General features: G+C 39.0%; 1 protein-coding gene across 6 annotated transcripts in view; it reads right to left on the minus strand.

Moving 5' to 3' along the window:
- Window positions 1-12,583: 12,583 nt before the first annotated feature.
- The window catches only part of SLC12A1 (solute carrier family 12 member 1), a 92,353-nt gene continuing 77,272 nt past the window's right edge, over window positions 12,584-27,664 (minus strand). For all 6 annotated transcript variants that reach the window (XM_061180337.1, XM_061180336.1, XM_061180335.1 and 3 more), the window contains 6 exons: window positions 24,816-24,947; window positions 24,465-24,576; window positions 22,650-22,736; window positions 16,224-16,359; window positions 14,795-14,862; window positions 12,584-13,768 (listed from right to left, as the gene is read on the minus strand). In XM_061180337.1, coding sequence (XP_061036320.1) covers window positions 13,633-13,768; window positions 14,795-14,862; window positions 16,224-16,359; window positions 22,650-22,736; window positions 24,465-24,576; window positions 24,816-24,947 — 671 coding nt within the window. In that variant the 3' untranslated portion in view covers window positions 12,584-13,632. The remainder of the gene's footprint in view (window positions 13,769-14,794; window positions 14,863-16,223; window positions 16,360-22,649; window positions 22,737-24,464; window positions 24,577-24,815; window positions 24,948-27,664) is intronic.

The following is a 27,664-nucleotide window of genomic DNA, read 5'->3' on the forward strand; positions in this document are numbered from 1 at the left end:
CTAAATCTCTGCATATATCCTGGGAAGTTAATCCTGAATTAGGAAACAGAAAAACTGATTAAAATAACATTGGGCCAAGTCCATGATTTTTATATTCATAAGATTCAGAATTTCTGTGAGGAAATGTGCAATGCAAATTGAATTATCTTCCAGAGTAATAAAAAAAAAAAGAAGGAAACCAAAACAATGGTAAAATATGGGTATCCATGCAGAGAGATGTATGAATTAGGCTTTCTGTGGTTTGCTTTGATTGTGATTCAATATTCCACTCCTCTGAAACAACCTTTACTTACCAGGCTGCATAAACTCAATTCTCTTCAGTATAAAGTGAATATTATCCAGTTTTCAAGTAGCAACATTTCCTTAAATTCTACATTTTTATCAAAAGAGGTTTTTCACTGAACTTTGAAGATAACATTATTAGTCCTTGCAAATGTTCTAATCACGGTCTTTCTTGATTGCCTTTAGGACAAAAGAGCAGTTGTAAATGTTCAAAGAAAAATCAGGAAGGTGTAAGGCCATTGTTTTTGTGCCTATTGTCATGGGGTAGGTGAAACTGAGTATTAAGGAAATAGTGTAGAAAATTCAGGTCTCCACATTTTCTTTTAATAAATTGGGCTAATTTTAACTCTCTACCACATATCTTTCTTTATTCCCTCCATACCCACTCTTGTCCCTTTCTACCCTGTTTCCTGCCTGGGAAGGCTGACCTGTAGGAACTGAACCAATGAGCTCTCTTGCTCTCTGGCTTGCGTTTGGGTTTGGCAATAGAGAGCCCCAGCAAGAGGTCAGAGGGAGAGGGGAAGGTAAGGTCAGAGTTCCCTCCGCATGGCTGTGTCTCTCCGCTGAAGACCACTGCTCTTGTCATGGTTGCCCTTTCTTCCAGGCTCTGGAAACTGCTTTCTCCCCCTCTTCCTTCAGGCCTGGCACTGTTTGTTATAAGCTTCAGGGTACTGTACTCTCCTTTGTGGTTTTGGTTTCCCATATCTTGCCAAACCTTTATAAATACCCTCTTTAGTAAACACTCCTCAAATTATTCTAATTTGACTGAGCTCTGTTTCATATTTCAACCCTTACAGAGACAGAATCTGCCTCATCCAGCCCTATATCTAAATTCTTCCCACGTCCTGGGCCCACCATCATCATTTCTTACCAGGACTACTAACTGACCTTTCTACTTCTACTTTTTTTTTTTTTTTTTTTAAAGGGAACGCTATTTATTTATTTATTTATTTATTTATTTGGCTGTGTTGGGTCTTCGTTTCTGTGCACGGGCCTCTCACTGTCACGGCCTTTCTTGTTGCAGAGCACAGGCTCCAGACGTGCAGGCTCAGTAGCTGTGGCTCACGGGCCCAGTTGCTCCGCGGCATGTGGGATCTTCCCAGACCAGGGCTCGAACCCGTGTCCCCTGCATTGGCAGGCAGACTCTCAACCACTGCGCCACCAGGGAAGCCCCATCTACTTCTACTCTTTATGGCTCGAAATCTTCTAAAAGTTTCTCATCACAAATATAATAAAGTCCAAATTCCCTACCATGGCCCAGGGGCCTGTCACACTGTTTAACATTCAACTTCATCTTGAGTCACGCTCATCTCCTAGGTTCTAGAACACACCAACTTCTCTTTTGCCTGAGGACCTTTGTCCATGTTGGTCACTCTGCCTGGAGTGTTCTGCTCCCCGTCCTTCGTATGGTTAGCACTGTCAAAGACAAAAAAATGAGTAAGTGAGGAGATGGATTTTATTCAGGCTATTGCAATAGGGAAACACCTCAGATCTGCAGATTAGAGTACGTATTAAGTTTCTATGGTTGGTGTAACAAATCATTGCAAATTAGCGGCTTTAAACAATAGAAAGTTATCCTATTACTGTTGTGTGGGCCAGAAATCCAAAATGAATCTTACGTGGCTAAAATCGAGGCGTTGGCCGGGCTGTGCTGCCTCTGGAGGGTCCAGGGGAGAATATGTTCCCTTTCTTTTTCCCACACCTAGAGCTGAATTCCTTGTCTCCTGGTCCCTTCCTCTATCTTCAGAACCAGTGATGTAGCATCTTTTCTCTGACTCCGCTTCTCTCTGCTTCCATCACATGGCTGTCTTCTCTTTTATCTATGGTTGAGTCTTCTTCTGTTCCCCTCTTACAAGGATACCTGTGATTCTGTTTAGGGTCCAACCAGGTAATCCAGGATAATTGTCCCGACTCAAGCTCATTAATCACATCTGCAAAAGCTCTTTTTCCGCATAAGGTAAAGTATTCATAGATTCCAGGGATTAGGACCGGGATATCTTGTAGGGCCATTTTTCAGCCTACTACAGCGTGTCTCAGCAGAGAGGTTTGCCTTAGATTTTTATGGGGAGGAGTAGACAAGTTACAGGTGGGGTTATTTATAGTTGGGATTGTTTTTTCAATCAGAGGAAGTTTCAGTGGAACAGGAAGTGCTTAGCTGGTTTCAGGGGAACAAACAATTCTAATCTTGGCTAATTATTCATGAGACAAAGAAGAAAGAGGATCTCTGTCTGACCATGTCAACAGATTAAGGCAAAAGGGGAATGGTCTGGGTTTAACCTTGTCACCAGTAAAAATGGGAGCCATCTACAAATCTTGTGGGAGTCATGAGAAAGAGTGGATAGCAAGTCTTATCTAAGCCATGTGGGGAATGGTGGTTCACTGCAGTTAGTCATTTTCTAGAACACAAAGGGGTGGGGGATTTGGGGAAAAAAAGACTGGGGAGATTTCTTAACCATCACTGTTTTCTGGGGGCATAGAAGTCACGTAAAGTTCAACACTGTCATCACCTTCTCATCCTTAAATATATTTTCATAGATGCCCTCCCTGAACACCCTATGTAAGTACTGCCCTCTGCATTATTCTCTGTCATAGTTTCCTCTTTATTTCCTTAACAATCTTTTTCACAATCCATAATTATTTTGTATACTTATTTGCTTGTCTCTCTAGACCATAAACTTTTTGAGGACAGGGAAAATGGTTGTCTTATCTTAAGAGCTTAGAACAATGTATCTTTATATCTTTACAGCCTGGCACATTTTTGTTGAATTGACAAAAGAAGCAATACCAGATGGCCAATAAACTCATGATAAACTGTCTAGTAATTACCTCATTGGTAGTGAAATAAATAAGGATAAAAATAACAGTGAGGTAAACAAAAGAGAGTCAGACATCGTAGGCAGCAGGACCCACATGTTCAGAGACACACAGTGGTGTGTGTGGAATGTGGGGCATGGCTGGTGTGAGATGGGACCTGAGCCTGGCAGGCTGAGGCTCCACAGTGAGTCAAAGACCAAACCTCAAAGGTGATGGGGCTCTATACTTCCTATTCCCCTCAGTGCCTGCATTCATTCATCCTTTAAACAAATATTTTTGAATGTGTTCAGTTTGCCAGGCACTGGTCTAGACTTTGGGGACATAACAGAGAACAGACCAGACAAAAATTACTCTGACAGTAAATAGAAGAAGTGATTAAAATAAATAGTGCTGAATGCTAAAGAGAAAAGCAGAGCAGGAAAGTGAAATGTGGAATGTAGACTTGCAATTTAGAGAGAGTGGCCAGGGAAGGCCTCAGTGAGAATATGCTACCTGCCAGGTGTGGGACTGGGAGTGGAGGGCATGTAACCAAACTTGAAAGAAGTGATATTTGGAAGAAAGGCATTCCAGGCAGAGGGCACAGCAAGCACTTAGGTCCTGAGGTGCAAACTCACCTGTAAGAAGGCTGGTGTGGTCTAAACAGAGTGACAGAGAGGTGTGCACAGTTGTAGGAGATGAGGCCACAGAGGCAAGGGGTGAGGGTTGCAGTTGTAGGGCCTTATAAGCTTTTGTAAGGACAGTGGCTTTTCCACTGAGTGAAATGGGAAACCATTGGAATATTTTGATAAGAGGATTGACATGCTCTATTTCATTTAACAGGATTGCTTGGGCTGCTATTTTGAAATGAGACAGAAGAGGATCAAGGCCCAATGCAGGAAGACCCTTTAGGAGGCTACTCCGTGATCCAGGTGAGAGATGATGGAAGTAGCACGTATCAGGGAGGTAGCAGTGGAAATGATGAGAAATGGTTAGATTCCGGATATACTCTGAAGCCACTAGAATTTGCTGATAGGTCAGATGAGAAGTGAGGGAGAGAAGTCAAGGATGACTGCAATATTTATGGCAAGGATGGGGTTGCCATTTACTGAGATTTGGAAGAATACTAAAAGAGCAGCTTTGGGAAGGAAGATCAAGAGCTCAGTTTGGGACACATTAACTCCAAGGTGCACAAGTAATACTTTTTAAAATAGAACTCATTTTGAAAATGTTCCTGTGAACATTAGGAAATTATAGAACTGGTGATCATCTCTCTCCAGTGTGCTGGTTGCGTTAGTTTAATATCTTTCAAGACCTGTTATTGCTTACTTCTCTGAACTTCTCACCTTCCCGGAGAATATTTCTACCACGTCTTTGTTGGGAGAAGTACAACAGGAAAATTAGAAAATCTAAGTATATAACTGCTTTGGAAGTAACAACAGAAAAGTCTGTATGTGAAATATCTCCTTTTCCTGATCTCTTGGGCATCCAAAAGAGCAGATGAATTGAATTTGGAAGTTGAAGAAAGCCACCAGCTTTGGGGAAAGAGCTGCATCAGAACAGAGGCCCAGCTTTGGCCCCCAGGGCTCTGCAGCTGAGTCCACAGCTTGGCGGTTACCATGTCTTTCTCTAAAAAGTTGACTGCCTAGCTTTGGCCTCAGGCAACTCTGTGCTGAGAGTTCTTCCAGGCAGAGAAAGAGAGCCCAGGCTCCTTGCTCCAGATGTCATTGCTTGTCACCTGCTCTGAAGTGATGACACTCATAACCTAGATCTTGGCCTTAACCTCTGAGTTCCCCTGCATCCCTCATCTTGAACTGCCCAACCTGAAAATACACTCTTTAAGTCTCACACAAGAGCTGCATACACTCTCCTTCACTGCAGAGTCATTCCATGTAAATTAATTTTCTAGGTAACTGAAGCTTAGCTGTCCTTTGATGTCAACCGTATGAAGGAAAATTTTTCTGAGGCTGAACTGTAAACATTCTTGCTTTCTTAACCAGGGCACCTAGAACAAAATTGAACTTTTGTGATGTTAGGCTGTCTCCTCACAACTTGATGATGCCCTCAGGCTCTAGTGAGGTATGTAGAGTCTGTGCCTACTACACTTACAACCTCAAACTGCTGTGTATTCGAGGCTTGTATTTTCTTTTTAAAAATGTTTTTGTTGTTTTGCTGCATCATCCCTGCTGTCATTGCTAGTTACTGCTTGATTATTTGGATGCTTCACAGGCCATTTTTAACTTATTATCTGATTCCAAGCTTGGGTCTTAGAAGCTAAAATATGATCTTCAGAAATGCAAGATAGCATTTGTGGTCGACAGAATTGTAAGGTGGCCCCTTCATGTTCACACCCTGTGTAATCTCCTCCCCTTGAATCTGATCAGGACTTATGAGTATGATGGGATGGCCACTCCAATGATTAGGTTACCTATATGTTTGGCAAAGGTGAAGGGACTTTGATTATGTAAAGTCCCATAATCATTTGACTTTAAGTTAATCAGAAGGAAGATTGACCCAGGTGGGCCTGACTTAAGCAGGCAAGCCCTTTAAAAGATGATCTAGAGGTTAAGAGGTTTTCTCTCCTGTTGGCTTTGAAGAAGTAAACTACCATGGATTCTATAGCAGCAAAAAAATTAATTTGGCCAAAAACCACATGAGCTTGGAAGAGGACCCTGAGCCTCAGATAAGAACACAGCCCTGAGCAACACCTTGACTGCAGTGCTGTGAAACCCTGAGCAGAAAATCCAGCTTAAGCTACGTCTGTACTCTCAACCCGTGGAAACTGTGAGATAATAAATGGGTATTGTTTTATGCTGATACGTTTGTGATAATTTATTATGAAGCAATAGAAAATTAATACAGTATCCTATTTGGATTTTGTATTTAAAAGGGTAAAAGCATACTGCACTTGCAATGCATGGGTTCATATGAACTTAATCACATTATTATAATTACCCCATCCTACTATGCATAATAGCAATTCTGAGTTTTATTCAGCTCAGGAAATAAAACTCCAGAACCTATTAAGATTATGCTTGTCCATTCCTGAGCTTCAGCAAATAAAATATGCAGGGCTGTAGTGGAAATCCAACTCAATATTTCTCTTCTCTACTAATTTTTCTACCCAGGAGAGAATCATAAATTAGAAAAAAAAAGATCTCATGTTTTAAAAAAAAACTCAAATGGAACAAAACTAAACTTATCAGTGGCTGTGTGGTGGGGTCAACTTTTTCTACATGATATTTTAGTTACCTATGTTATAAATAAGTGCAAAAAAATATCATGATGGCATAATATCTCTTATATTTTTGAGCACTTTATAAAACTTTAAAAAGTTTATTTCATACGACCTTCACAATATATGTCACTTCAAACACGAATTAAGAACTAAACACAGCCTAGCAGGCTAGTAATTTGTTTATTTATATATTCAATTTTTAAAATATTGTTTTTGAGTAATTATTATTGGTGCATAGTAAAAATCAAATCTCTGTTTCACAGCCACCTTCATTAATCTTGTTTTCCTCTCCAGAGTCAACTCTTACTGGTTTCTTGTGCATTTTTCTAGAGGTATTCTCTGCAGTTACAAATAAATATTCAAACATGATGTGTTAATTTTAGTAATTTATATTTTAGTAGAAATTGATATATTTCACTGGAATTTAAATAATTTACTGGAATAAAGTTTTTTTTTTTTTTTTTGTATCTCTAGAATCTTTTTCTTCCTTATATTAAAAATAGGCTTTTTCTGGGAAGATGGAGTGGGTGAATTTTTTTTTTTTTTTAATTTTATTTATTTATTTATGGCTGTGTTGGATCTTCGTTTCTGTGTGAGGGCTTTCTCTAGTTGCGGCAAGTGGGGGCCACTCTTCATTGCGGTGCGCGGGCCTCTCACTATCGCGGCCTCTCTTGTTGCGGAGCACAGGCTCCAGACGCGCAGGCTCAGTAGTTGTGGCTCACGGGCCTAGTTGCTCTGCGGCATGTGGGATCTTCCCAGACCAGGGCTCGAACCCGTGTCCCCTGCATTAGCAGGCAGATTCTCAACCACTGCGCCACCAGGGAAGCCCCCGGAATAAAGTTTTAAAGGGTGTTCTTCTCCATAGTTGTACTCATAGTTCCTTGCTCATTTGTAAATTTGTATATTAATATTTTATCCTTCGACATTCCTTTTTTTTTTAAGCGATAGCAACAAACAGCACTTGAGCTTATCAGTTGTACTGTTTTTGTCTGTCCTGGTCTAACATTTAGTTAAGTACTTGCCACAAAGTGCTCAGCCAGGTACTGTGCTCTGCTTTTAATACACACGATCTCATTTCCCTGCAACAACCCTCCAGGGTAGATCTTTTAATAATGCTCATTTTACATATGAGAAAATGGATTCTGCAGGAGGCCAGGTAATGAGCCTTCCACTAGTAAGTGGGGGAAACTGAGACTCAACCCCTCTCTTTCTGACTTCAGAACCTCAGCTTTTAATTTTACTTCCCTGCTTTTCTTCCTTAATGTCTTCTTCATGCTTTCCTTTAATTATCTTGCACAGTTTCTAACTTATTGAGTTGACCATTAACTTTCATTTTTCGTATTTATTAATAAATCCATTTATAGATATAAATCTACCTCTGAGCCTGCTTTATCAGCATAAACTATGTTTTGTTATGTGGAATTCTCAATGTCATTTTTGCTAAATAGTCAAAATGTGTTATTTCTTTCTTTTATTTTTTTAAACTTTGGGTTTGTTTATGTATGTATTTATTTATTTATTTATGGCTGTGTTGGGTCTTCGTTTCTGTGCGAGGGCTTTCTCTAGTTGCGGCAAGTGGGGGCCACTCTTCATCGCGGTGCACGGGCCTCTCATTATCGTGGCCTCTCTTGTTTGGGAGCACAGGCTCCAGACGCGCAGGCTCAGTAGTTGTGGCTCACGGGCCTAGTTGCTCCGCGGCATGTGGGATCTTCCCAGACCAGGGCTCGAACCTGTGTCCCCTGCATTGGCAGGCAGATTCTCAACCACTGTGCCACCAGGGAAGCCCTTTCTTTCTTTTTTGACATGAGATATTTAGAATTTTATTTTCCCAGTGAGTAAGATTTCTCATGTTGTTGTTTATATATTTGTAAATAATATTAGTTTTATTGTATTGTGATAAAAGCGTAATATTTCCTATTTCTACATTTTAGAATTTACTGAGTTATCTAATATATAATTTGTTTTCAAAAACATTCTATAGATCTCTAAAAGACAGTGTAGTGTTCGTGAGCACTATGGTACCTATTAAATCCATTTTTTAAAAAATGTAGTTTGAATTCTCCTATACTTGATCTGTCAAAGTTGGAGATATAGGTGAGCTGTTTCCTAAGAAAATTGACTTTCTTAGTGACTCTCTCCTCGCTTCCAATGATTCTTGTGTTATTTATGTCAATATGATGTTATTTATTTAGATAAAGCTCCATTATTATCATAGCTATATTATGGCTGTATATCTTTTATAAATATAAAAAATGATGCTCTCTTATCCCTCCTAATTCTTTTAATCTTAAACTTTGAAATTAAAATTGCCAACTCTATTCTTTTTGTTTGAATGTTTCTCTATATTTTTTTATTCTTTTGTTTTTAGCCTTTTGGATATATAATTTAGAATATTATGCTAGCAGATCAAATAGAGTTTGATTTTATTTATTTTTATTAAATTTGAGAGTCTGTTAGAAAAGATAAACACATTTATATTTTCTGTTTATTTCATGTATGTTTGATCTGTCTTTTATTCTATTGCATGATTTCTCTTTTTTTAAATGATAATTTTTTTCTGACTTTTTGGGATTATTTTTTCCTTGTTTTTATGTTCTTTATGCATCAGAATTTACATACAATGTTTTAAATTCTGTTAGGAGACAAATTTAAGCTATTAAAAAACTGTACTCAAACCTAGAATTATCAAAATTATTAAAGCCAATGACAAAATAGTGTCCACTGGCTTTCTCTTGTGAGAAATGCTGAGTCACTAGTGCTCCTCCTGGCACTGAGGATCTGTCCTGTGAAAAAACAGACATAAAAAGAGTGGAAAGGTGAAAAGAAGAGTGGGACTTTGAAGTGGAACCAAATTTATTTGACTTATCTTTTCCTTTTTTTATATGCACAAGAATGGTATGTGATTTAAAATTCTATACCTACATAAGCCTAAAAAAAGACATCTCAATATAACAAAATGCCAAGTGATAGGATATTATGTCATAATTTAAATAGCAGAAATTTTTCTTCCTTAGTGGGACCTAAAATACTGTGTTTAGAATGGTGTCATAGATGAGATGAAATATTATATATTCTTTTTGAAAACACTTTTCTGCATTAAAAAACGGGAGACTGAGATGGTTCTTTTCAGCATCAGAAATCCTAAAGAGGTAAGACTGACCAACACACCTTCCCTGGAGAGGAGATTTTGCCTGTAGACCAGGGCTGCCATGCGCTGGGGCAGCTGGTGGCCCCGTGGGAATGCCTGGGTCAGATGCTGGGCCCTGAGCACTCTTGGCTTGACCTCTTGGCTCTTACTGCAACTCATGGGGATGCCCTGATCTGTCAGCAACTGGGACATCTGAGCCACACCCAAAGAGGAATTTCTCCTGTTCTCCCCATGGGAGTCCAGACAGATTTCATCCTTATGTCAACACATCCCCTACATCTCTGCAGAGGAAAACATTAGAAATATCTAGGTGGACTGGCTCCAGGTGACCTGTGCAGCAATATCCAGCCAGCAAGGATCCTGTGGATGCTAAGTTTGACAACCAGCAGATGTGCTGATCTTCTGTGAATGACACAGGGACCTTCACCACATCACCTGGTTATCGTTACAATCCTCCTATTTAATTTTAGCTAAAGGCCTGGTTGATATCGACTTGCAGTGCCAGTTTAGGAACCCAGCAGCCTAAGAACAGTGAGACCCAGGGACAAGATCGTCCATCTCTGAGTTTTCTTCTCTGTACAGTATTAGGAGAATTGTGCATCGAGGGCTGATTTTCTCTTTGGCTCAGCCTCTATTGGTGGCACATATCTTTCTGGTGCCTTTCAAGGACACCTATGAGATGCTCCACTGCAATACCCGTGTCTGCTTTGAGTGCTCACCAAGCATACCATTTGGCCTCTCCGGGCAGCCATTGCTGAATATTCTCAGTATCCAATGAAAGGGATCCCACCCAGTGCTGCACTCTGTCTGTCGTACCTTCAGCTTCTTACCTTCACCTGCACACTTGGGGGAGGGGTTAGTGGAATTCTCCCAGGGTCTCCTGCAACTATTTCCTGTGACATGTTGGATTTTTCTCAGGAATATTTGTTGCAAGCTGACCTTTTCTAGCTTTCATCAATCTCATCCCATGTAAACTCCAGCTTGATTGTATTTCTAAAAATGTTATCATGTGAATGGCATCCTTCCTTAGTTTCCTGCCATGATACAGAACTTTCCTATTTGTATGTCTCTTTGGTCATTTCAGAAAGGATCTGATAGGCAATGGAGAAAGAGAAATAGATGCCTTTGCTCTAGTTGTGTGTTTTGGTTTGTTTTTAACAGAAATCTGGTCATGTTGCATTTAGAGTGTCTGCAGGATATACAAAGAGAAACACCATGAAAATTAGTGATTGAATATATGGAACTGAGACTTAGGGGAGCTCTGTGTTAGAAATATAAATTTGGGAGGCATCAGCCCATGGTGGGAGTCAAGTCACAGGAACAGGGAAGACTGCCTAAAGCAGGAGTTCCAAAATCTTGTGGATCATCAGAATATACAGATTCCTTGGTCCTTCTCCCGTAGAGTCTAATTTAGTAGGCTTATGATTGTCCTCAAGAATCTATAATCTTTTTTTTTAAAGCTTCCATTGAAAGAGCTCTAAACTTGAGTATTGAGGGAAGAAATTGTAAGGCAATGCTCCCAGTGTGGTCTTCTTTACATAAGAAAGTTTTACGTCTATATGTACCTGGCTATGTTGTAGGGATGGTGGCAGGGTCATCAACTGAAAAAGTGATGAAGATTTTGAAAAATCATTGTGAGAAAAGGGTAGGGATGCTGATGAGACACATGTACAAAGTGAGGGGACAGAGAAAGCTGGACATCAATGAACATGAATGTGTAACCTTCTCCTTCTTGCTCAGCAACCTGAGTATAGACATAGAGATAGTAGGAGGTTGGGTTAATAGAGTTGGGTAGATCAAAGGACAAGGACAGGACACTGAGGACTACAAAAATCTGTTGGCATCTGACCATAGCCCCCATCCTTTCAATTTTCTGCTACCCTAACCTATTCCCAATACAGCTGCTCTTGACCTCAAGATCACCAGTCCCTTACTACCACCCATCCCCGATTTTCTCGGTCCACATTCTCCTCCTTTGTTAACCTGGAACCCAAGGGACATCCCTTCAGTCACTCTTTTGCCAGTAACCCTCAAAATATTAAATAACTAGTTTAAGGTAATACCACTAATAAATGGTGAGACTGAGACTTGAACTTAGGCCAGTCTGAGCGTTTGTTTGTTTGTTTGTTTTTTGACCAGTACTTTATATGACCCCTGCAGTTGGCATGGTGATACCCCACCCAGACCCTGTTTAGTGAAGGACTTATTGCTGCAGCATCTGGGAGTGCTGTCAGCAGACAGACTTCAGCTGTCAGGCCCTTTGGTATGCCTCACCTGCAGAGAGTTGCCTCATCCAAGTTCACACTCCTTCCTGGGCCACCCACCTCCAATGACCGATAAGTGTGGGAGTATAAAGTCCTGGCCCTCTCAGCCCTTCTTGGGACTACTCTGAAGGGACATTCTATCTCCAGAGCTCCCTGTGAGGTCAGTGAGACTGTCCTTGGGACTGCATCACAGCTCACCTTTCCCTCACCCTTCCACAGGTGTTGATCCCAAGGGCACTCCTTAATAAACATGCTCCACACTAAACTCTCTCCGAGTCTGCTTCCTAAGGGACCTAACCTAACAGCTTCTTCAAGAAACGAGAGCCAGAATTTCCTGTTATAGAAGTCATATGACTTTTCACCTTTTCCAGAGACCCTATCAAGTGTTTTAGGGAAGTGTCAGATCCAGATGAAGCTGGTTGCTCCTTGCCCTGGTCACCAGGATGGCATCTAGCCATTTGGATTTCAGGTACATAGGGCTCAAGAGAGAGGGCTAATCCAGGCCTCAGTTAAGTCCAATGGTGTCAGATTTGGAATAGGGATATCCTGCTTCTTAAGCTTTGCTATTTCCCTTTTCCCTCCCTAGTCATCCTTCTGAGGCCAGAGTCTGGCCTGGAAGACTAATCTTGAATCCCAGCTTTAAACAACCTGCAGATGAGGCAACCGATTGAAAATTTCAGGCTCACATCTGATACACCATTGTTGCACTGTGATTTTAGTGACTGAAAGGTAAAAACATGACCTAGGCCAGAGCAAATGAATTTGAGTGGTTTTATTTCAGGTTGATTTTTTCCCCTCATATTTTATCAGTTAGAATAAACAGTCATGATATGTCAGGAAAGAAAATAATCAAGCCATCCATCAGAAAAAAAATTTTGCTTATTTTTTAATATGATTAAGTATTATAGGAACACTAACAAATGAAAAAAAATCGATACTTGTATATTCTAAATTTGCAAGTTTCTCCACTTCACATTTTAATTATTCTTTTAAATCTATACAATCACTATATAAAGTAACTAAATATATGATTCAGGATATATTTCTTTATAACAGTTAGAAAATGTGTGGTATTTGGTTTTCAATTAAACATCTATGAAGACTTCATCTGTGCTACCCACTTAATTAGAAAAAAAATATGCAAAGTAATACCATGCTGGAAATGTCTAAATAGGGAAAGCAACTAAAATTTACATATTAAGGATGGAATATATTGCATTTAATTGGAATATATGTTGCCTCCTAATCCAGCTAATATATTTTTCAATCAGCCCCAAATTGAAGCCTTATGTTATCAGCGATCGCTCAGATCACTCTAAGTATATAATCTGTGTTATATTAAATAACCTTATTTAGGTAACTGCTTTAAACATTGTGTAGAAGCAAGTACTTCTTAAAGGTTTCAGTTACTGATTTTCAAATCTTCTTTGTAGGTATAAGCTTCTCAGAAGGCCAAGCATAATCACGTTTCCTGCCCAGTTGGTCTTTTCCTTTGATAACCACCCATGGTTACTATACCAGCCTGTCAATAGGCATTTAATGAGAAACTGCTGGGGGCTGAAGCCTCTACCAGGGCCTAGAAGCAAACAAAAGATTAGGTGTGCCTGGAAAAGCTTACAATAAGTTGGTGGTTTTCATGGGCATAAGCCAGCATGGGTTTGCTTAATTTTCTTGTTTTTCAACAACAATGACAAGATGTTTTTTTAGGGGTAGCATTGGCTTTGACACCCCCTTAAGCTGATAGAAAAAAAAGAATAGCTCCTATTAAGTAATAATAGAAAAAAATGACAAAGTTTACTTGGTGTCCAGAGGTTTACATATCCACAGATCAGATTTATAACATGAAGTACTGGAACATGTCTCCTACTTATTCATACATTAAGTTAAAATGTGTTCTAATCCTTTATCTTTTAAGAATAAAATGTCAGGACATTTTTGTGATTTCCTCTAACTAGTAAGACAGGAGGGAGGTTCTTCGTGAGGATTTCCAACCAAGCCATGTACAACCAATCTGATATAGATCCTTTTCTTGCCACTGGAAGGCTCCTGACAGCATGGAAGAAAAATAAAGAACAAACGTGACAATTAGTACAGGCAGTAACATCACTAGTTATCTGAGCTATGTAATAACAAGTGGCCTGAACCTTTTATGTGCCTCCCCGACAAAATGAAAGCATGGAAATTATTTTGAATATAGATATTAAATTGATATATTTCTCAGATAATATAAATATCTACAAACCAGAAAAATAGGCTTGGGCATTGTAGGGTAGAGGCAAAGCATACATATAATAAATTTTCACTCTTTAAATAGAAAATGTGATCAACCAATACCTCTCCCCATTTTTGGAAAAAATGATTTTTCCTAATAGTTTAAAGCTCTTATATTTGGGAGAAACAGCTATTTGAGCCCTACCACCCAATTCAGGAGAACAATCTATGTCTTAAATGGATAGTCCTCCAGTGTAGACCTTGTTTGAAGACATACTTACCTTTGTACATAGGAGTCAGTTCATGAGGTATAAATGTGAAATTGTTGGTTTTCATGTTTGGCAATGAATCTTTAGGTAAACATTCATATTTTCAGCAGGTACACCCCTAACATTTGTGGAGTGGAGGGCAAAGAGTGGAAATGGAAAAGCCCACTCCTTTTTCTCCTGCCCTGGCCTCTTCCCCCATGGTAAAGAGCCTTGCAAACATGCTGTGGACTCCATACCTCAGGAGCAGCTATCTAGGGAAGGGGCCTGGGAACCTTGGTAGCCAACTTGGGGCTAATTAGGCAGGGAATTCCAGGGTCATGTTCCCTGGAACCTGGGAGGAGCCAGGGTTCTAGATGGGCATGCACTATGCCCCTGGCCCTTTGGGTGGGGAACACCTGGTGGAAAGTCCAAATGGAGCCCTCTAAAGCCCATGGGCCTCAATTGTCAGTGTCTCAGGGTGGCCTTTATTTTCCCTCGCTGCCTAAAATCCCACATGTTCCAATTTTAACTTTCCACCTGAATAGTTGTGAGCTTTTAAATTCACAACTAAGGTTTCTCTGTAACAATCTTAAATGTCTGCAATGATACTTACAGGACTATGAGATTGGCAGCTCTTGAGTGCTCCTGTAAGAGTTCGTTCAGTCGAACTTGGCGGTAACTCTGTGGACAACATTCAGATTTTGTTGAGGGCAGTTTTCCCAGAATTATGAATGAGAATTTATCTTCTTACCTCAAATTATGGACAAGTAGAAAAACCTCATTTAAAAAAATTACAGTTATTTCATTCAGGTTTGGAAACTTAACAGTGTTTTTAAAACTCATGGGAAATTTTAGAAACATAAAGAATAAGACCATTGTGCTATAGTGGCTTATTAAATTCTAGAAGAATAAAACAAACAAGCAACATGGATAACGGTAAAAAGAAGATAAGAATGGCCAGTGCTGGGGAACAGGTTTGCAGCTGAAGAAAACTAACCTAATCTTGATACTAATTTGATATCCTAAGAACATAGGTTATACCCTAGTCTATCCTTATTTAAGCTCTTTGATTTTTACCAGCACAGGGGACTGGTTTCAATGAAAGAGTCACCAAAAGACACATTTGGAAAAATAACTACATTAACTATTTTGCAGTGATGAGAGTAATATTTATTATTACATTTCACTGGTTCAGAAACCAAGGTTTAGATAAGTGATTTGCTCAATTATATGAAAACTTTTTGTTAGAACTGGGAAGTGTATCACACACAGAGCTTATGATTCTTAGCTCAGTATTTTTCCACTAAATTTGAAAGGCTTTTAGTATCTCCTGCTCTAATTTGTTCCAACTTCAGCTCCTAATATAATTTATTTAAATTTTGTAGTTTAGAGGTTCTTGTGGTCCTTTTCCTTGAATCTCTAATCCAATTCAGATGTCAATTCTTCTGCCTTATTTTTATGTCCCTGCCTTTTTCATCATCCTCACTATTGCAACTTCATTCAGCTCAGGCCATGTGGGTAACTCCCATTTTATTGGGTTCTCTAGAAGAGCCCACCATTTTACATCCGTCCTACAAGATGTGCTGGATCCAACTTTCATATTCATTGCTCCAATTACATATTTTCTCAGATCCCTGTGTTAGTTTTTATAGCTAACTTTATCAGGTTAAAATTCTTTGTTATTGTCTAAAACTGTGAGTCAATCTATATTTACTTTTCATATGTATTGACTTAAATTATTTTAGACTGATGGGTCTGTCTCCTAGTCTATAAAATTAAATTGGAAAGAAGACTTCACAATATTTGTCAATAACCTGTTTTTAACTTAAAAATTGATTTTATACTAAAAAATGAAAACAATTTTCTAAATCCTCATATTCAATAATATGATTGAAAAATCACTTGAAATATGGAGAAACCCTGGATCTTGAATAATGAAATTCTATAATAGATACATTACTTCTTGATCTTTAAATCAACCATTGTTTTCTTTTTCAGCTAGTTAAATAGCAAAGTAAAGGTTAAGGGAGACAAGTCCTTACCTTTTCCTTGACTGCTTCCAGCTCTGCATCTGTAATTTTCCACGGAGTTTCTCTCTTTAATTTCTCAGCAGTTGTTAAATCTTTGCAGCTTTCATGGAGACGATATGGTTCAATCATTTCTTCAAAGAATTTCCAGCTGAAATTGGAATTATAAAAGAGGCCTCACAGTGGGAAACCAACTCATTATTTCACAGATACTCTAGGTATGACTAGCTCTGCTGGCTGCAGAATCAGAGCTGAATGTCATGCAAATCTTTTAAGAATTATCTTTGCAGGGGACTTTCTGTGAGCAAAACCATGGCTATAGTAGTGCCTCCCTATTCAGGGAAATGCCTTAACGTGTGTGAGGCCTTGATAGCCTACTAGGCATTAGATCCTCAATATAAATACACAAACACACTAATTATTCTGCAAATACACGTTCTACATAATATAGTCAAAGACACAGTTGTAACATAGACACTTCAGCCCATAAATGAGTTTCCATCTGCTTATTTTATAGATTCTATGGGAGACATTCATGAATTAATGTAGGAGATGAACTAGCATCCCTGAGACTTGGATAGGGTTGCCCTCCTCACCTTTAGTCCACATGGCAACTCCCACTCATGGCAGGAGGCTGCAGGCAGGTAGGAGAATAGTAACTAAGAGGAGCAAGTAAGTGAGTTTAATGGCTATAGAACAATTTGAATGTTTGCTGTAAATAATGTAGCCTTTGTCCTTCTGGTATCTGATGTTGCTGCCTGAGCTTTTCAAATGGCTATTGTTCAGGTGCATGTTAGAGGAAAACACAAAAATCAATAATATTTTAAAATCTGAGGGCATTTTAGAGCGATTAAGAAGAAATCATTGAACAGAAAAGTAGGAGCAGTATCTCAGAGCTGCGGAACATTTTAAAAATTGCTGAAAAATCTCATTCTTGTCTTTCATAAGAATCTCATAAGACTTTTTTTTTTTTTTTAAGTAGAGGGAAGGATTTTTTATTTTATTTATTTATTTATTTTTGGCTGTGTTGGGTCTTCGTTTTGTGCGAGGGCTTTCTCTAGTTGGGGCAAGCGGGTGCCACTCTTCATCGCGGTGCGCGGGCCTTTCACTATCGCGGCCTCTCTTGTTGTGGGGCACAGGATCCAGACGCGCAGGCTCAGTAGTTGTGGCTCACGGGCCTAGTTGCTCCGCGGCATGTGGGATCTTCCCAGACCAGGGCTCGAACCCGTGTCCCCTGCATTGGCAGGCAGAGTCTCAACCACTGAGCCACCAGGGAAGCCCCAGACTTTTTTTTTTAATAGATTTATTTAGTTAATTTATTTATTTTTGGCTGTGTTGGGTCTTCGTTGCTGTGCGCGGGCTTTTCTCTAGTTGTGGTGAGTGGGGGCTACTCTTCATTGTGGTGCGTGGACTTCTTACTGCGGTGGCTTCTCTTGTTGCGGAGCACGAGCTCTAGGTGCGTGGGCTTCAGTAGTTGTGGCTCGCGGGCTGTAGAGCGCAGGCTCAGTAGTTGTGGCGCATGGGCTTAGTTGCTCCGCGGCATGTGGGATCCTCCCAGACCAGGGCTCGAACCCGTGTCCCCTGCATTGGCAGGCAGATTCTCAACCACTGCGCCACCAGGAAAGCCCCAAGACTTATTTTTAAAATAGAACAAAACAAAGTTTATAATTTATAGGAGTAGTTGTCTTTACTATGCTACTGTAAGATGATCTCAAATATAAAGTTTTCTTTGGTTTTATATAATGTGGCTTACTTATAATTTAGTAACTTCGGAATGAGTGATAATTAGAATCAATGTGCTGTTAGGTTAAGAAATTAAAATATGAAGCAATGAGTTCAGTGATCTCATCAGTTGTCCTGATTTAGGATTTGTACAAAGTACAGAAGATTACAGAGGAGTAGGTTGTCCCTACCAGTGTGCTTTTTTTAAGGGATTGAAGAGATACTTAATGCAGTAGATTTCTGATGCTTTGACTTATTTAGAATGGTAGACAATGACAGGGAAGGAATAAGACTGATATGCCCTATTATTCTTTCAACCACACAATACTTTTATTTGCTATTCCTCCCAACAGTGCTGTGCTTTCAGAGACCTTGGCGGTAATCAGTGCAAAGTTGCTGGCCTAGGAGAAAAGAGCCTGGGTTCTTGCTCCAGCTCTTCCATTGTCCTCCTTGACCTGGATAACCTTGCCTATAATAGGGGATAACAACGGCTGCTGAAAGCTGGCACGTGGTTGGTGTGAGTGTTAATATGATGATTTGGGTGACAGTGCTCTGAAAAGTATGAAGTGCCCTGTAAAAGCAAGGCATTCATTTTACTCAACAGCCATAGGACTGAGGTTAGCAATTGACAGTTTCTCTGTTTAAGCTCTACATATAATTATTTTGATCAGGATAAGAGTTTTCTTAGCATCTCAGCCCAGGTGCTTATTAGAAAGAGCAGTTCAAAAATAGTTTCCTAAGAAATGGAAAGTGGAAAGGCGATTGCTGGTTGTCGCCCCGGCATGCATACTATGTTTCTCCATTGTAGTTTGGGTGGGAATGACTCTGTCCCCAGCATCAGCCAGTCAATACAAGTCTATTCCTTCTGCCAGACTGATTGGCCAGGGTGGGCACCTAACCCAGGAAAGCTTGACCAATAGACACCTTGCATTTTACTGACCACAGCAAGTGGCTCAGTGGCTTCAGTTGGTGCTACCTGAATGCAGCCAATGACCTGAGTTCAACAACTGGGGAAGAGACAAACTTTTTCTCCCACTGAACACAAATGAGCAAATATGTAGTTCTGGCTACTATGGGCAGTCATCTTGGTTTTATAAGCTAAATCAACTTTGATTGATGATTTCATAATGTAAGGTAGAGTAGAGAGAATGAAGGAGAATTAGTCCTTAATTGTAAAATTAACCGTCTAGATCAAGCTTCACCTGAAAGCCAGAATACCCTTGGATTTTTCAGTTCAGTTTGATAATAATTTCCATTATTTAAGTCACTATGAGTTAAGTTTTCTTTTCCTTGCAATTGAAGCATGCTAAGTGACACAGTAGGTTATAATGGGGCTGTATTTGTCCATTCATTTTCTCTAAACTCTTACTGCTCCTTATCTATGTGTATCTTTGATTTCTTCATCCTAAGGCTCATCCCTGAGTTGGCCATTTTCCATTCTCCTAGCTTGGTGATCCAAAGGTAGCTTAAGATTTCTATTTGATTCTTATTAAATCTGATCTTTCTTATAATTATTTTTTAATTGATTCTAGAATAGTTCAAGTATTACATACTATTAAATATAAGTGAGAATTAATTTAATTTAAAAAATTAACTTATAGCTGCCCTGCCTTCCCCATCCTTGTTCCTCATAATAACAAAGTTAAAAACATTTTTTGACTGCATAAAAATTTCCCCCTAAGTTCATATAAGATTTCTTCTCTCAAATTAATGTATTTGTTGTTTTTGTGATCACACTAGCATCTTTCAACTAAATTATCTAGTTAACTGCTTCTAGTTTCTCTCTGATTTCTGTTTAAAGATTGCTGTTCTTTTGGCCTATTACTTTTAATTCAGTCTATGCAATAAAAAATGAAATTTAACCACAAGAGCTTTTCAGTTTTCCCTGGCCCAATTATTTTTCTAATTAACTTTGCTTTTGTACTCCCTTTCACCCTTGCTCTACCATATTTACAGATAATATTTTTATGATAGAATGTCTCCATCAAGACTTACTCATGTTTTATGGGTAGTTGAAAGATCTATTAAAGGCAATTGAAGGACAGTTAACATTAGCCTCCAACATGGAAATCACTGACAAACTGTTTTCAACATTGTGTGAGAATAGTGACCAAGAAAGAACAGTGATCAGGAGATAGCTGTTAATGGTAGACAAGGGCTGCCTGACCAACAAGGCCCATGTGAAAGCTGAAGTTGAGACAGTGCTGTAAGCTTTGGGCCCTGGGCCTGGGGCTGCATCAGCCCAGGGGAAGGGTTCTCTTTCTCTTATTAAACCACTCAGAGGAGTTGCCTTTTAAAAATTGTCACAAAGGTGCTAGGTGTGCTACCAGTGGACATTTGTGAGATTTACTGAATGACCATTCTCTGTTCTAAAATTTACCTTCAAATATTGGAAAAGCCATTGCCAGCATTGGACATGTGGTTGTTTTATAAAGTAATAGGGCATCAGTTATAGCTGAAGACTGAAGAGAGAAGGATGGCACTTCCAGCACACCTTTTCTTGGTGGCCTTTTGTCTTCACACCAGGGTACATTCACTGCAGTTATTCTAGTAAGAATGGATTTTTTTTCCTGCATCTTCCTCAAGACCTTGAAATATCACAGAGAGAATCTCCACAATTGTGAAAACTAATTCATTTTTTTTTTTTCCTGAGAAAGGGAAATAGATCTCTTCACTGCAGCATGTGGAGGATATGTAAGAAACACCAAATCAGAATGGTGTCTAAAGTCAAATTTAGATACCAGGACAAAGGCACAAATGCCTGGGTCCTTTGTTTCTTACGACTGTGCATAGAGTTTTCTCCTTGAGAAGAGGAAACCATGGAACAAAGGTCAGGGGTAGGAAGATGAAGAGTGTCTAGGCTGTGATGGACACTCAAAGAAGGAAGAGGCATGGTTAGTAAAAGAGATACATCGGCATCCTCAGTGATAGGACAGAAAGGATGGGTATGCAGCAGGTGACCATGGCAGCTGGGCAGAGACTAGCACAAAAGAGAGGGAAGGAAACAGGGACTTGGGTAGAGAAAACCATATTGATGGGTAAAGAGGCAAAGGATATAGAAACGAATTAATCAGCAAGCACAGACAGTCCTTAGCTGCTGATAAGACAAACAACAGCAAGAAGAATTCACCTACAAGAAGTAGGTGGCTGATCTGTGCCCAGCACTGAGCCAGGGCTTATAGAAAATCCAAAGTCAGTAGGGGACACTGTGACTGTGCTCTAGACAACAGTAAGCGGTCCTGTACTTGCAGAGCGCTGGCAGGCTCTGGCCTGTTGCTAAGTGGCACATACTAGGGAATCACTGGACCTGCTGTGTTATGAAAGAGAATGCATTCCCACCAATTAGAGCTATAAAATGAGCCCGTTTGATCACATCACTGCAAAAGCCAAGAGGCAGCAACTTAGGAATTAAAATTCTTCAAGTGAAATGTGGAAAGCTACCAGAGGTTACCACATGACAGTTCACTTCATATCAGAATGTTAATTCCATTTACCAAGGAGGATGATAAATCTGTTCTTAATTTTTCTTAACTGTTTATAACTGTAGAAATACAGGAATGAAAGGCATTCGTGGTATATATGATGTAAGGAAATACTACATAGTAATAATCCAGGTTAACCCTGTCAATTATAGCTTTCTTATCACAGTTAAGATGTTTCATAAAGCTGTTTTAACTGACCCATAATAACACTGGAGGAATTATGAATACCCTCAAACTATATGAAGTTCGAGGTTGCCATTTGGTCAGTAAGAATGCATCTTAAATCTGGATGATTTTCAGTTAGTTATTAAGCTCATCTGGGATAACAATGAATCAGAAGGAGGGAAGAGCAAGAAGGCTCAAGGAATATGGAATTGCAATCCATCAAGAACTGCAGGAGGAAGGAGAAATGATGGTCAACAGAAATGAGAAGAGGTCCAAGAGTCCAGCAAGGACCTAAGCCATACTGAGACCTTCGTGTCTCCCTCTACTCTAACCCTTGGAGACCCCATTCCACACCAAATCAAATGTATTAAACATCTAGATGCAACAGTAAATATGATTTTGGACTGTAAACAATGGAAAATATTTTATAATTGCTAAGTCATTGCTCTAAGTACTTTATAATTGGCTATGATTTTCAGACAATCTTCTTACACCTCTGGGAACTCCTTTTAAGATCTACCTACAAATTGTTTTCAAGTATCATGGAGTTGACAAATTTAACAATCAATGAAGTTAAAACGATGTTGTTTTGAAGACATTTAAACAATTATTTCAATGTTTTTCATTTAAAAATTTTGGAACCAATACATTTTCTTGCCAGGCTTCAGATAGTTTTAGAGACCCCCTTTAGGGGCTCTCATAGGCTTCCCATTCAGGATGGCCCACCAGTGATGTAAAAACTTACCCTGACTGCTCAGGTCAGAATTGTCTGAGCTTGTGCTTCCTGTTACTCTTGCCACCAGAGAAACCAATAACATGAAGGGCAATTCTAAAATGTTAACTAAATGGTGTTCCAACAATTCTTCCTCTCAAGCTCATCTTCACCTTAAAACCTTTTCCTTCCATTAGAACGTGATAGCTCTGTGTCATGATTATTTGAAATCCCTTTTTATTATATCCTATCAGGAGTCACTGCAGTAAATCCATAACATTTTTACCTTCTAATAATCAACACAGAAGAGAAGGAGAGAGTACCACAAATAAACAATGGATCTTGTTAAATATTTCATACCTTTCTTTGTTTGGCTTAATGTTGATGTCACCAATGACATGGATGTCTGCAAATTTTATCCTAAATTTGCTCAGGAGGGAAGCCATTCTGAAAATATAAGAGAGAAACACTTCATCATTGCATATTTAGCTATTTTCAATCAAAGAGTTTTGATTTCATGTCTTATTTCAGCTTAGATTTTGGACAAAGGCTTTGGTTAGTGTTTGATTTTCATTACAGTACTTGATGAATACAGATAAATGTGGACCAAGTTATTCCATTGAAGGCAAAGAGAAATTTCTGTAGGTGCAGTCACTGGAAACAGCAAACCCCGCTCTGCATTCATGTTTCAGGGAAGATAATGTGGAGCTGTCCACTCTTCCTTATCATTTGGAAAAAAGAGAGCAAGTTCCAATACTTATTGACTATTATGGATAATTTTTATAGAGTTACTGACAAACTACTGACAAACTAATAATTATTATATATTACATCATTATAGATTAAAGGTTTTTTCCCCTAGAAACTGAAAATTTTGATATAATTTCAAAGTTACAAAAAAGTTACAAGAATAGTGCAAAGAAAGCTCAGATTCACCAGTTGTTTATATTTTACCCCATTTGATTTGTCATTCTCTTTTTCTCTTTTTCTGTCTACATCTGTCTATCTATATATTTTTTGCTTGCTGGCTTTCTACCTCCTACCTATTTTCCATTTTAAAGTAAGTTGCACAGTTTTCATCAGGCCCCTTTACCTCTAAATACTTCAGTGGGTGTTTCCTGAGAACAAGGACATTCTCTTTTATAAACAGAGTACAGTTTTTGAAATCAGGAAATTTAACACTGAGGCCCTACTACCATCTAATCCACCAACCATTTTCAAATTTTATCACTTGTCCCAATAAGGTACTAGAGGCTTTAAGAAAATATAAATTATTGTAGACCTCATGTTAGTTTCCATTTTAGTATGACTCTCTTTACGAGGAATTAAATATTTATAATATCTTTCTAAGAGGGGGGAGAAAATGTGAAAAACTACTGAATAAGAGCCAGTCATTATTTTGTGATTTCTGGAAGTAGCAGTTCCAGGAAGGGCTAGGACTTAGGCATGTCATGAGGGACCAAGTGCCGCCAAAGGTCATTCTCCAGATTTCCGCCAGAGACCTTTGGATGCACCACACTCTCGGCATGCTTGTTGCTCTCACAACTACAGATCAACTCTCCATGACTAAAGTAATAAGAAAGACACAGACTTACACCGTGGGACTTATTTATTTTTTCAATTAGAAGAGCTATCAACAGTCATCCATTTAAACACTTTCACAATACAAGTGAAAAACTGGGGACCCACATATGCGCAGTGACTGTTGCAAAGTCCTGCAGCTCGTTGGTGGCAGAGTTGTGGCTTGGACCAGATGCAGTCTCTCTGTTCTCTCCTAAGTGTGCTGTGCTAGAGTGACTACTGTGAATTAACAGGTTTGAATCTCCCAGAAGAAACTATTGGACACAAATGCCTTCAGGCTCTTCCTTTCTTGGATGCATTTACGAGTCAGAACAAAATAAACATTATACAAGATAATGATACTCTCATTCAAGACTTGAGATGAGGCTTCTGCGCCAAATGCTTGTTGGAAGCATTTGTGGAAGGGGATAAAAGGACTGAAGACAATGATTAGAAAAATTACACAGATAATTTACTGACCAGAAACAAGTAAGCTTGAGGCCTATCGTGGTGACTTTGTCTTTAAATTTATTGTGACTCAAAGATGCTTACAGTTCTCAAAATTAAAGCATTAAAACAGCAAACATCCAAACACAGGAGTGATAAATTACTTACGTAATTTTTTCTTCTTCAATGCGATTGATCTTCCCTCCGACATAGATTCTTAATTTACAGTCTTTCCATTTTTTTCTGAGAGTCAAGATATAGGGGATAAGGAGTGTTAACCCTAACAACAAAAAAAGAGTAGATTATGACAAAAGAATGAGCATATCCAACTGAAAGGAAATGAGTAGCTTCGTCTCTTTAGCCTTTCCCACATTCATAGCTCCTACATAATTTAAATCTTTGGAGAACACGGAAATGTTACTCTTTAACTGATATCGTTCCATGTACGTTCCCATGCAGTTTGTTAAATTTATCAACATAGAAATTCTGCTCCCTAGTGTATATTCTGGAATTTTTTACCTCCATCATCAAACAACCACCAAACATCAATTGTGCCTTTTCCTTGCTTCTTTTTAAATTGGGTGCTCGCTTCCACCAGTTTCTGGTTGATCTCCCCCACATGCATCGACTGGATTGTGTTAATGCTGCTGTCTGTAATGAAAGAGAAAGTAGTACTTCCATTTGTCTTTTGAGGAAAGAAGCAAAATAACTTTCTAATAAATCTCTTCAGGAAAATAGAGGAAGGGTCATGAATTTGTAAGTGTTTTTTATGCTTATGGGTAAATAGTGAGTCCTATTCTCCAAAAAAGGAGAGATGAAGGTCAAATTCCACAATAATTTAGATCACCTTCAATAGTTCAGAAAAACTTGATATTGATCTTATGATTACAGTTTTCATTATAAAGCAGCAGATTTTTTTTTCAGATCCTTAGTAATCTCTCTCAGAGCAGAACTATTACTTAGACAGGTAACAATGCTAAATTATCTGATACAAAAGCCAAAATATCCCGATTTTTCCAAATTTCAGGTATAACGCAACTTATATTTTCAGATGTACTTAAAAGTAGAACATGTGGTTATTGGTTTTCTAGAGATAAGCAGAAGAATCAGAAGTACTCCTTCACTAGACAATTTGTTCATTTGAGCGCAATTTTGGTGTAAATTCCATCAATGTCTGGATTATAAAGGTTGCCAGGGACCATGAGCATCTTGACTCTCTATGACCCTTTGGTCCTAATGTGGGCCTGGCCTACTCTTCTGTTTTCTCTTCAAGGAATCTGTGAATCTAAGGTAAAGCCATTTGAGCTATTAGAATCTCTGTGAATGAGATGAAAAAGCCAGGAAATATGATTAAAAATACCTTTTCTTGAGTTATAGTTAAGAGTGTACATAAAGTACTTAAAAAAAAATTTTAATGCAATTTCCACCCTAACATGGACACAGCAAAAGTGTACCAGGGAACTAGGGCAGTGTTTGCTCAGAACCGTTGTTCCTGTTTCCCAGTAGGGGTTTCTTTCCTACTCCATATATATTATTTCTCATTTCCACATCTTTGAAAGTTGTGACTTCATTGCTCTATTTCAAAGCGATGGTGTCAGCATAATGCTTAGAGTAGAGCTGACAGCCTCTTCAGAGCTTCCTCTCTGATCTAAGAGGTTCTGAGGATGCTTTGTTCTGTCTTTTGTTGTTTTCATGTTTGGGCCTGTCGGTTCTGAAGCAATTATCTCATATTGTTTGTATCTCCCTAGGACCGCTAAGGGAGAAAGTTAAATATCTTTACAAAACGGACCAAACTCTGCCCCCACTTACACGATCCTCTGGATGCTTTGATTTGCACGTATGAGTGCCTGGAGGCAGAGTTGGTCCTAACTCAGAAGAGTCGTCAGCTAACAAAGGCCTGGAGCAGTGAAGGGGCCTACTTCAGAGCTGTGTGTGAAAATTTAGGTGTTGGAAACAAAACATAACATAATCTTGCTTTTCTGAACAATGAGACATGTTGACTTTCAGAGGTGTACATTTTTGCCCAAAGTATTACGATGCAGAAACAGCGTTCCAGAATAAATAAGTCCCACTTTCACTAATAAGGACCTTAATGCTTCCCTCCTCCCCATCAGCTAGAGAACAGTATGGGTTATGACTTCTGAATTTTCCATTGCTTTTCAGATTGTACCATTGCATAGTGCAGATTCAATGGATAGTTAATTCTTCTCATGGGTACACGAAATAATTGAAAAGGAAAGAAGATAGTAGTTAGTATCCAGATGGTCTTATTCTAATATTTACACCCTGAAAGGCCTGATGTAACTCCAACTTTGGATTCAAACACATCATTTTTCTAGAAAATGTCCTTTTAAGGGGACAAAGGCACAGTAGGTTCTCCCCTAGTCCATGGAATGTTCCTGGCACCCAAGGGTACCTCTAGTGTTTGAAGAGGGGAAGTGTTTGGATTTCCTATAATTCTATGTAAATATATAAAAATGTTGTATTACAGGTTAAATTTAGTCCTTGGGTCACAGTAGGAAAATAAGCAAACAGAACCAAACCTTTTCCAGGGTAGGAGACAACCTCTTTGAAGGGCCTCTTTGAAAGGTTGGCTCTTATTAACCTAGACCAGCAGCTAAGTCTCAATTTGGATCTTGCTACTTGACTTGGAGACCCTGCCAGAGAAATGATCTTTCCTGGGCCTTACACCAGTGAATGACTTCAGTAACTATATAGGATTATTTGTGCATGAAAGAAAGAAATGTTAACATTCTAATTTTCTACCAGCAGAGGTCGCTGTGGACCTCATTAAACTCAAACCGGCAGCGTTTCTGGAAAGAAAGCAATTTTCAAAAAAATCAGTTATTTGAATCACCTGTTTATTTAACTTATAACAAGGTCTCATTCTGTGGTCCTCCATTTCTGGGATGTATACTGAACATTCAGAGATAAGTGTACCATTCAGCCAAAATCTGCAGGTAATTAGTGTCAATGAAGTTCCAAGTCCGGAATTCTGGTTTGTGATAGAGATGCATTTTTGAAATTAGAATTCTATCTGGATCCCTTATTTACCTGTACCCGTCGACTTTCAATCTCCTGAAACGTCTGCAAGGTGTGCGTGAGGTGTGTGGGTGCAGATAAACCAGTTTGGGGGCTGGGTCACGAATTTCTATCCCCTTTACATCTTAACTAAGAATTTTCTATTTTATGACGGTCCATCTGCTTAAGCACGGTATGACTCCCAAACCAAATATGATCTTAAAACAAAGTTTTTACAGTAAGATGGTACAAAGGGGTGAATGTTGTTGATAAATGACAATAGCTTCTACCTTTTAGCCGTACTATCTTCTCTTAAGGAAATATCTTTCAGTCCTTACCTACACTCA

The sequence above is a fragment of the Eubalaena glacialis genome, chromosome 2 (genome assembly GCF_028564815.1).
Source record: "Eubalaena glacialis isolate mEubGla1 chromosome 2, mEubGla1.1.hap2.+ XY, whole genome shotgun sequence".
Lineage (NCBI taxonomy): Eukaryota > Metazoa > Chordata > Mammalia > Artiodactyla > Balaenidae > Eubalaena > Eubalaena glacialis.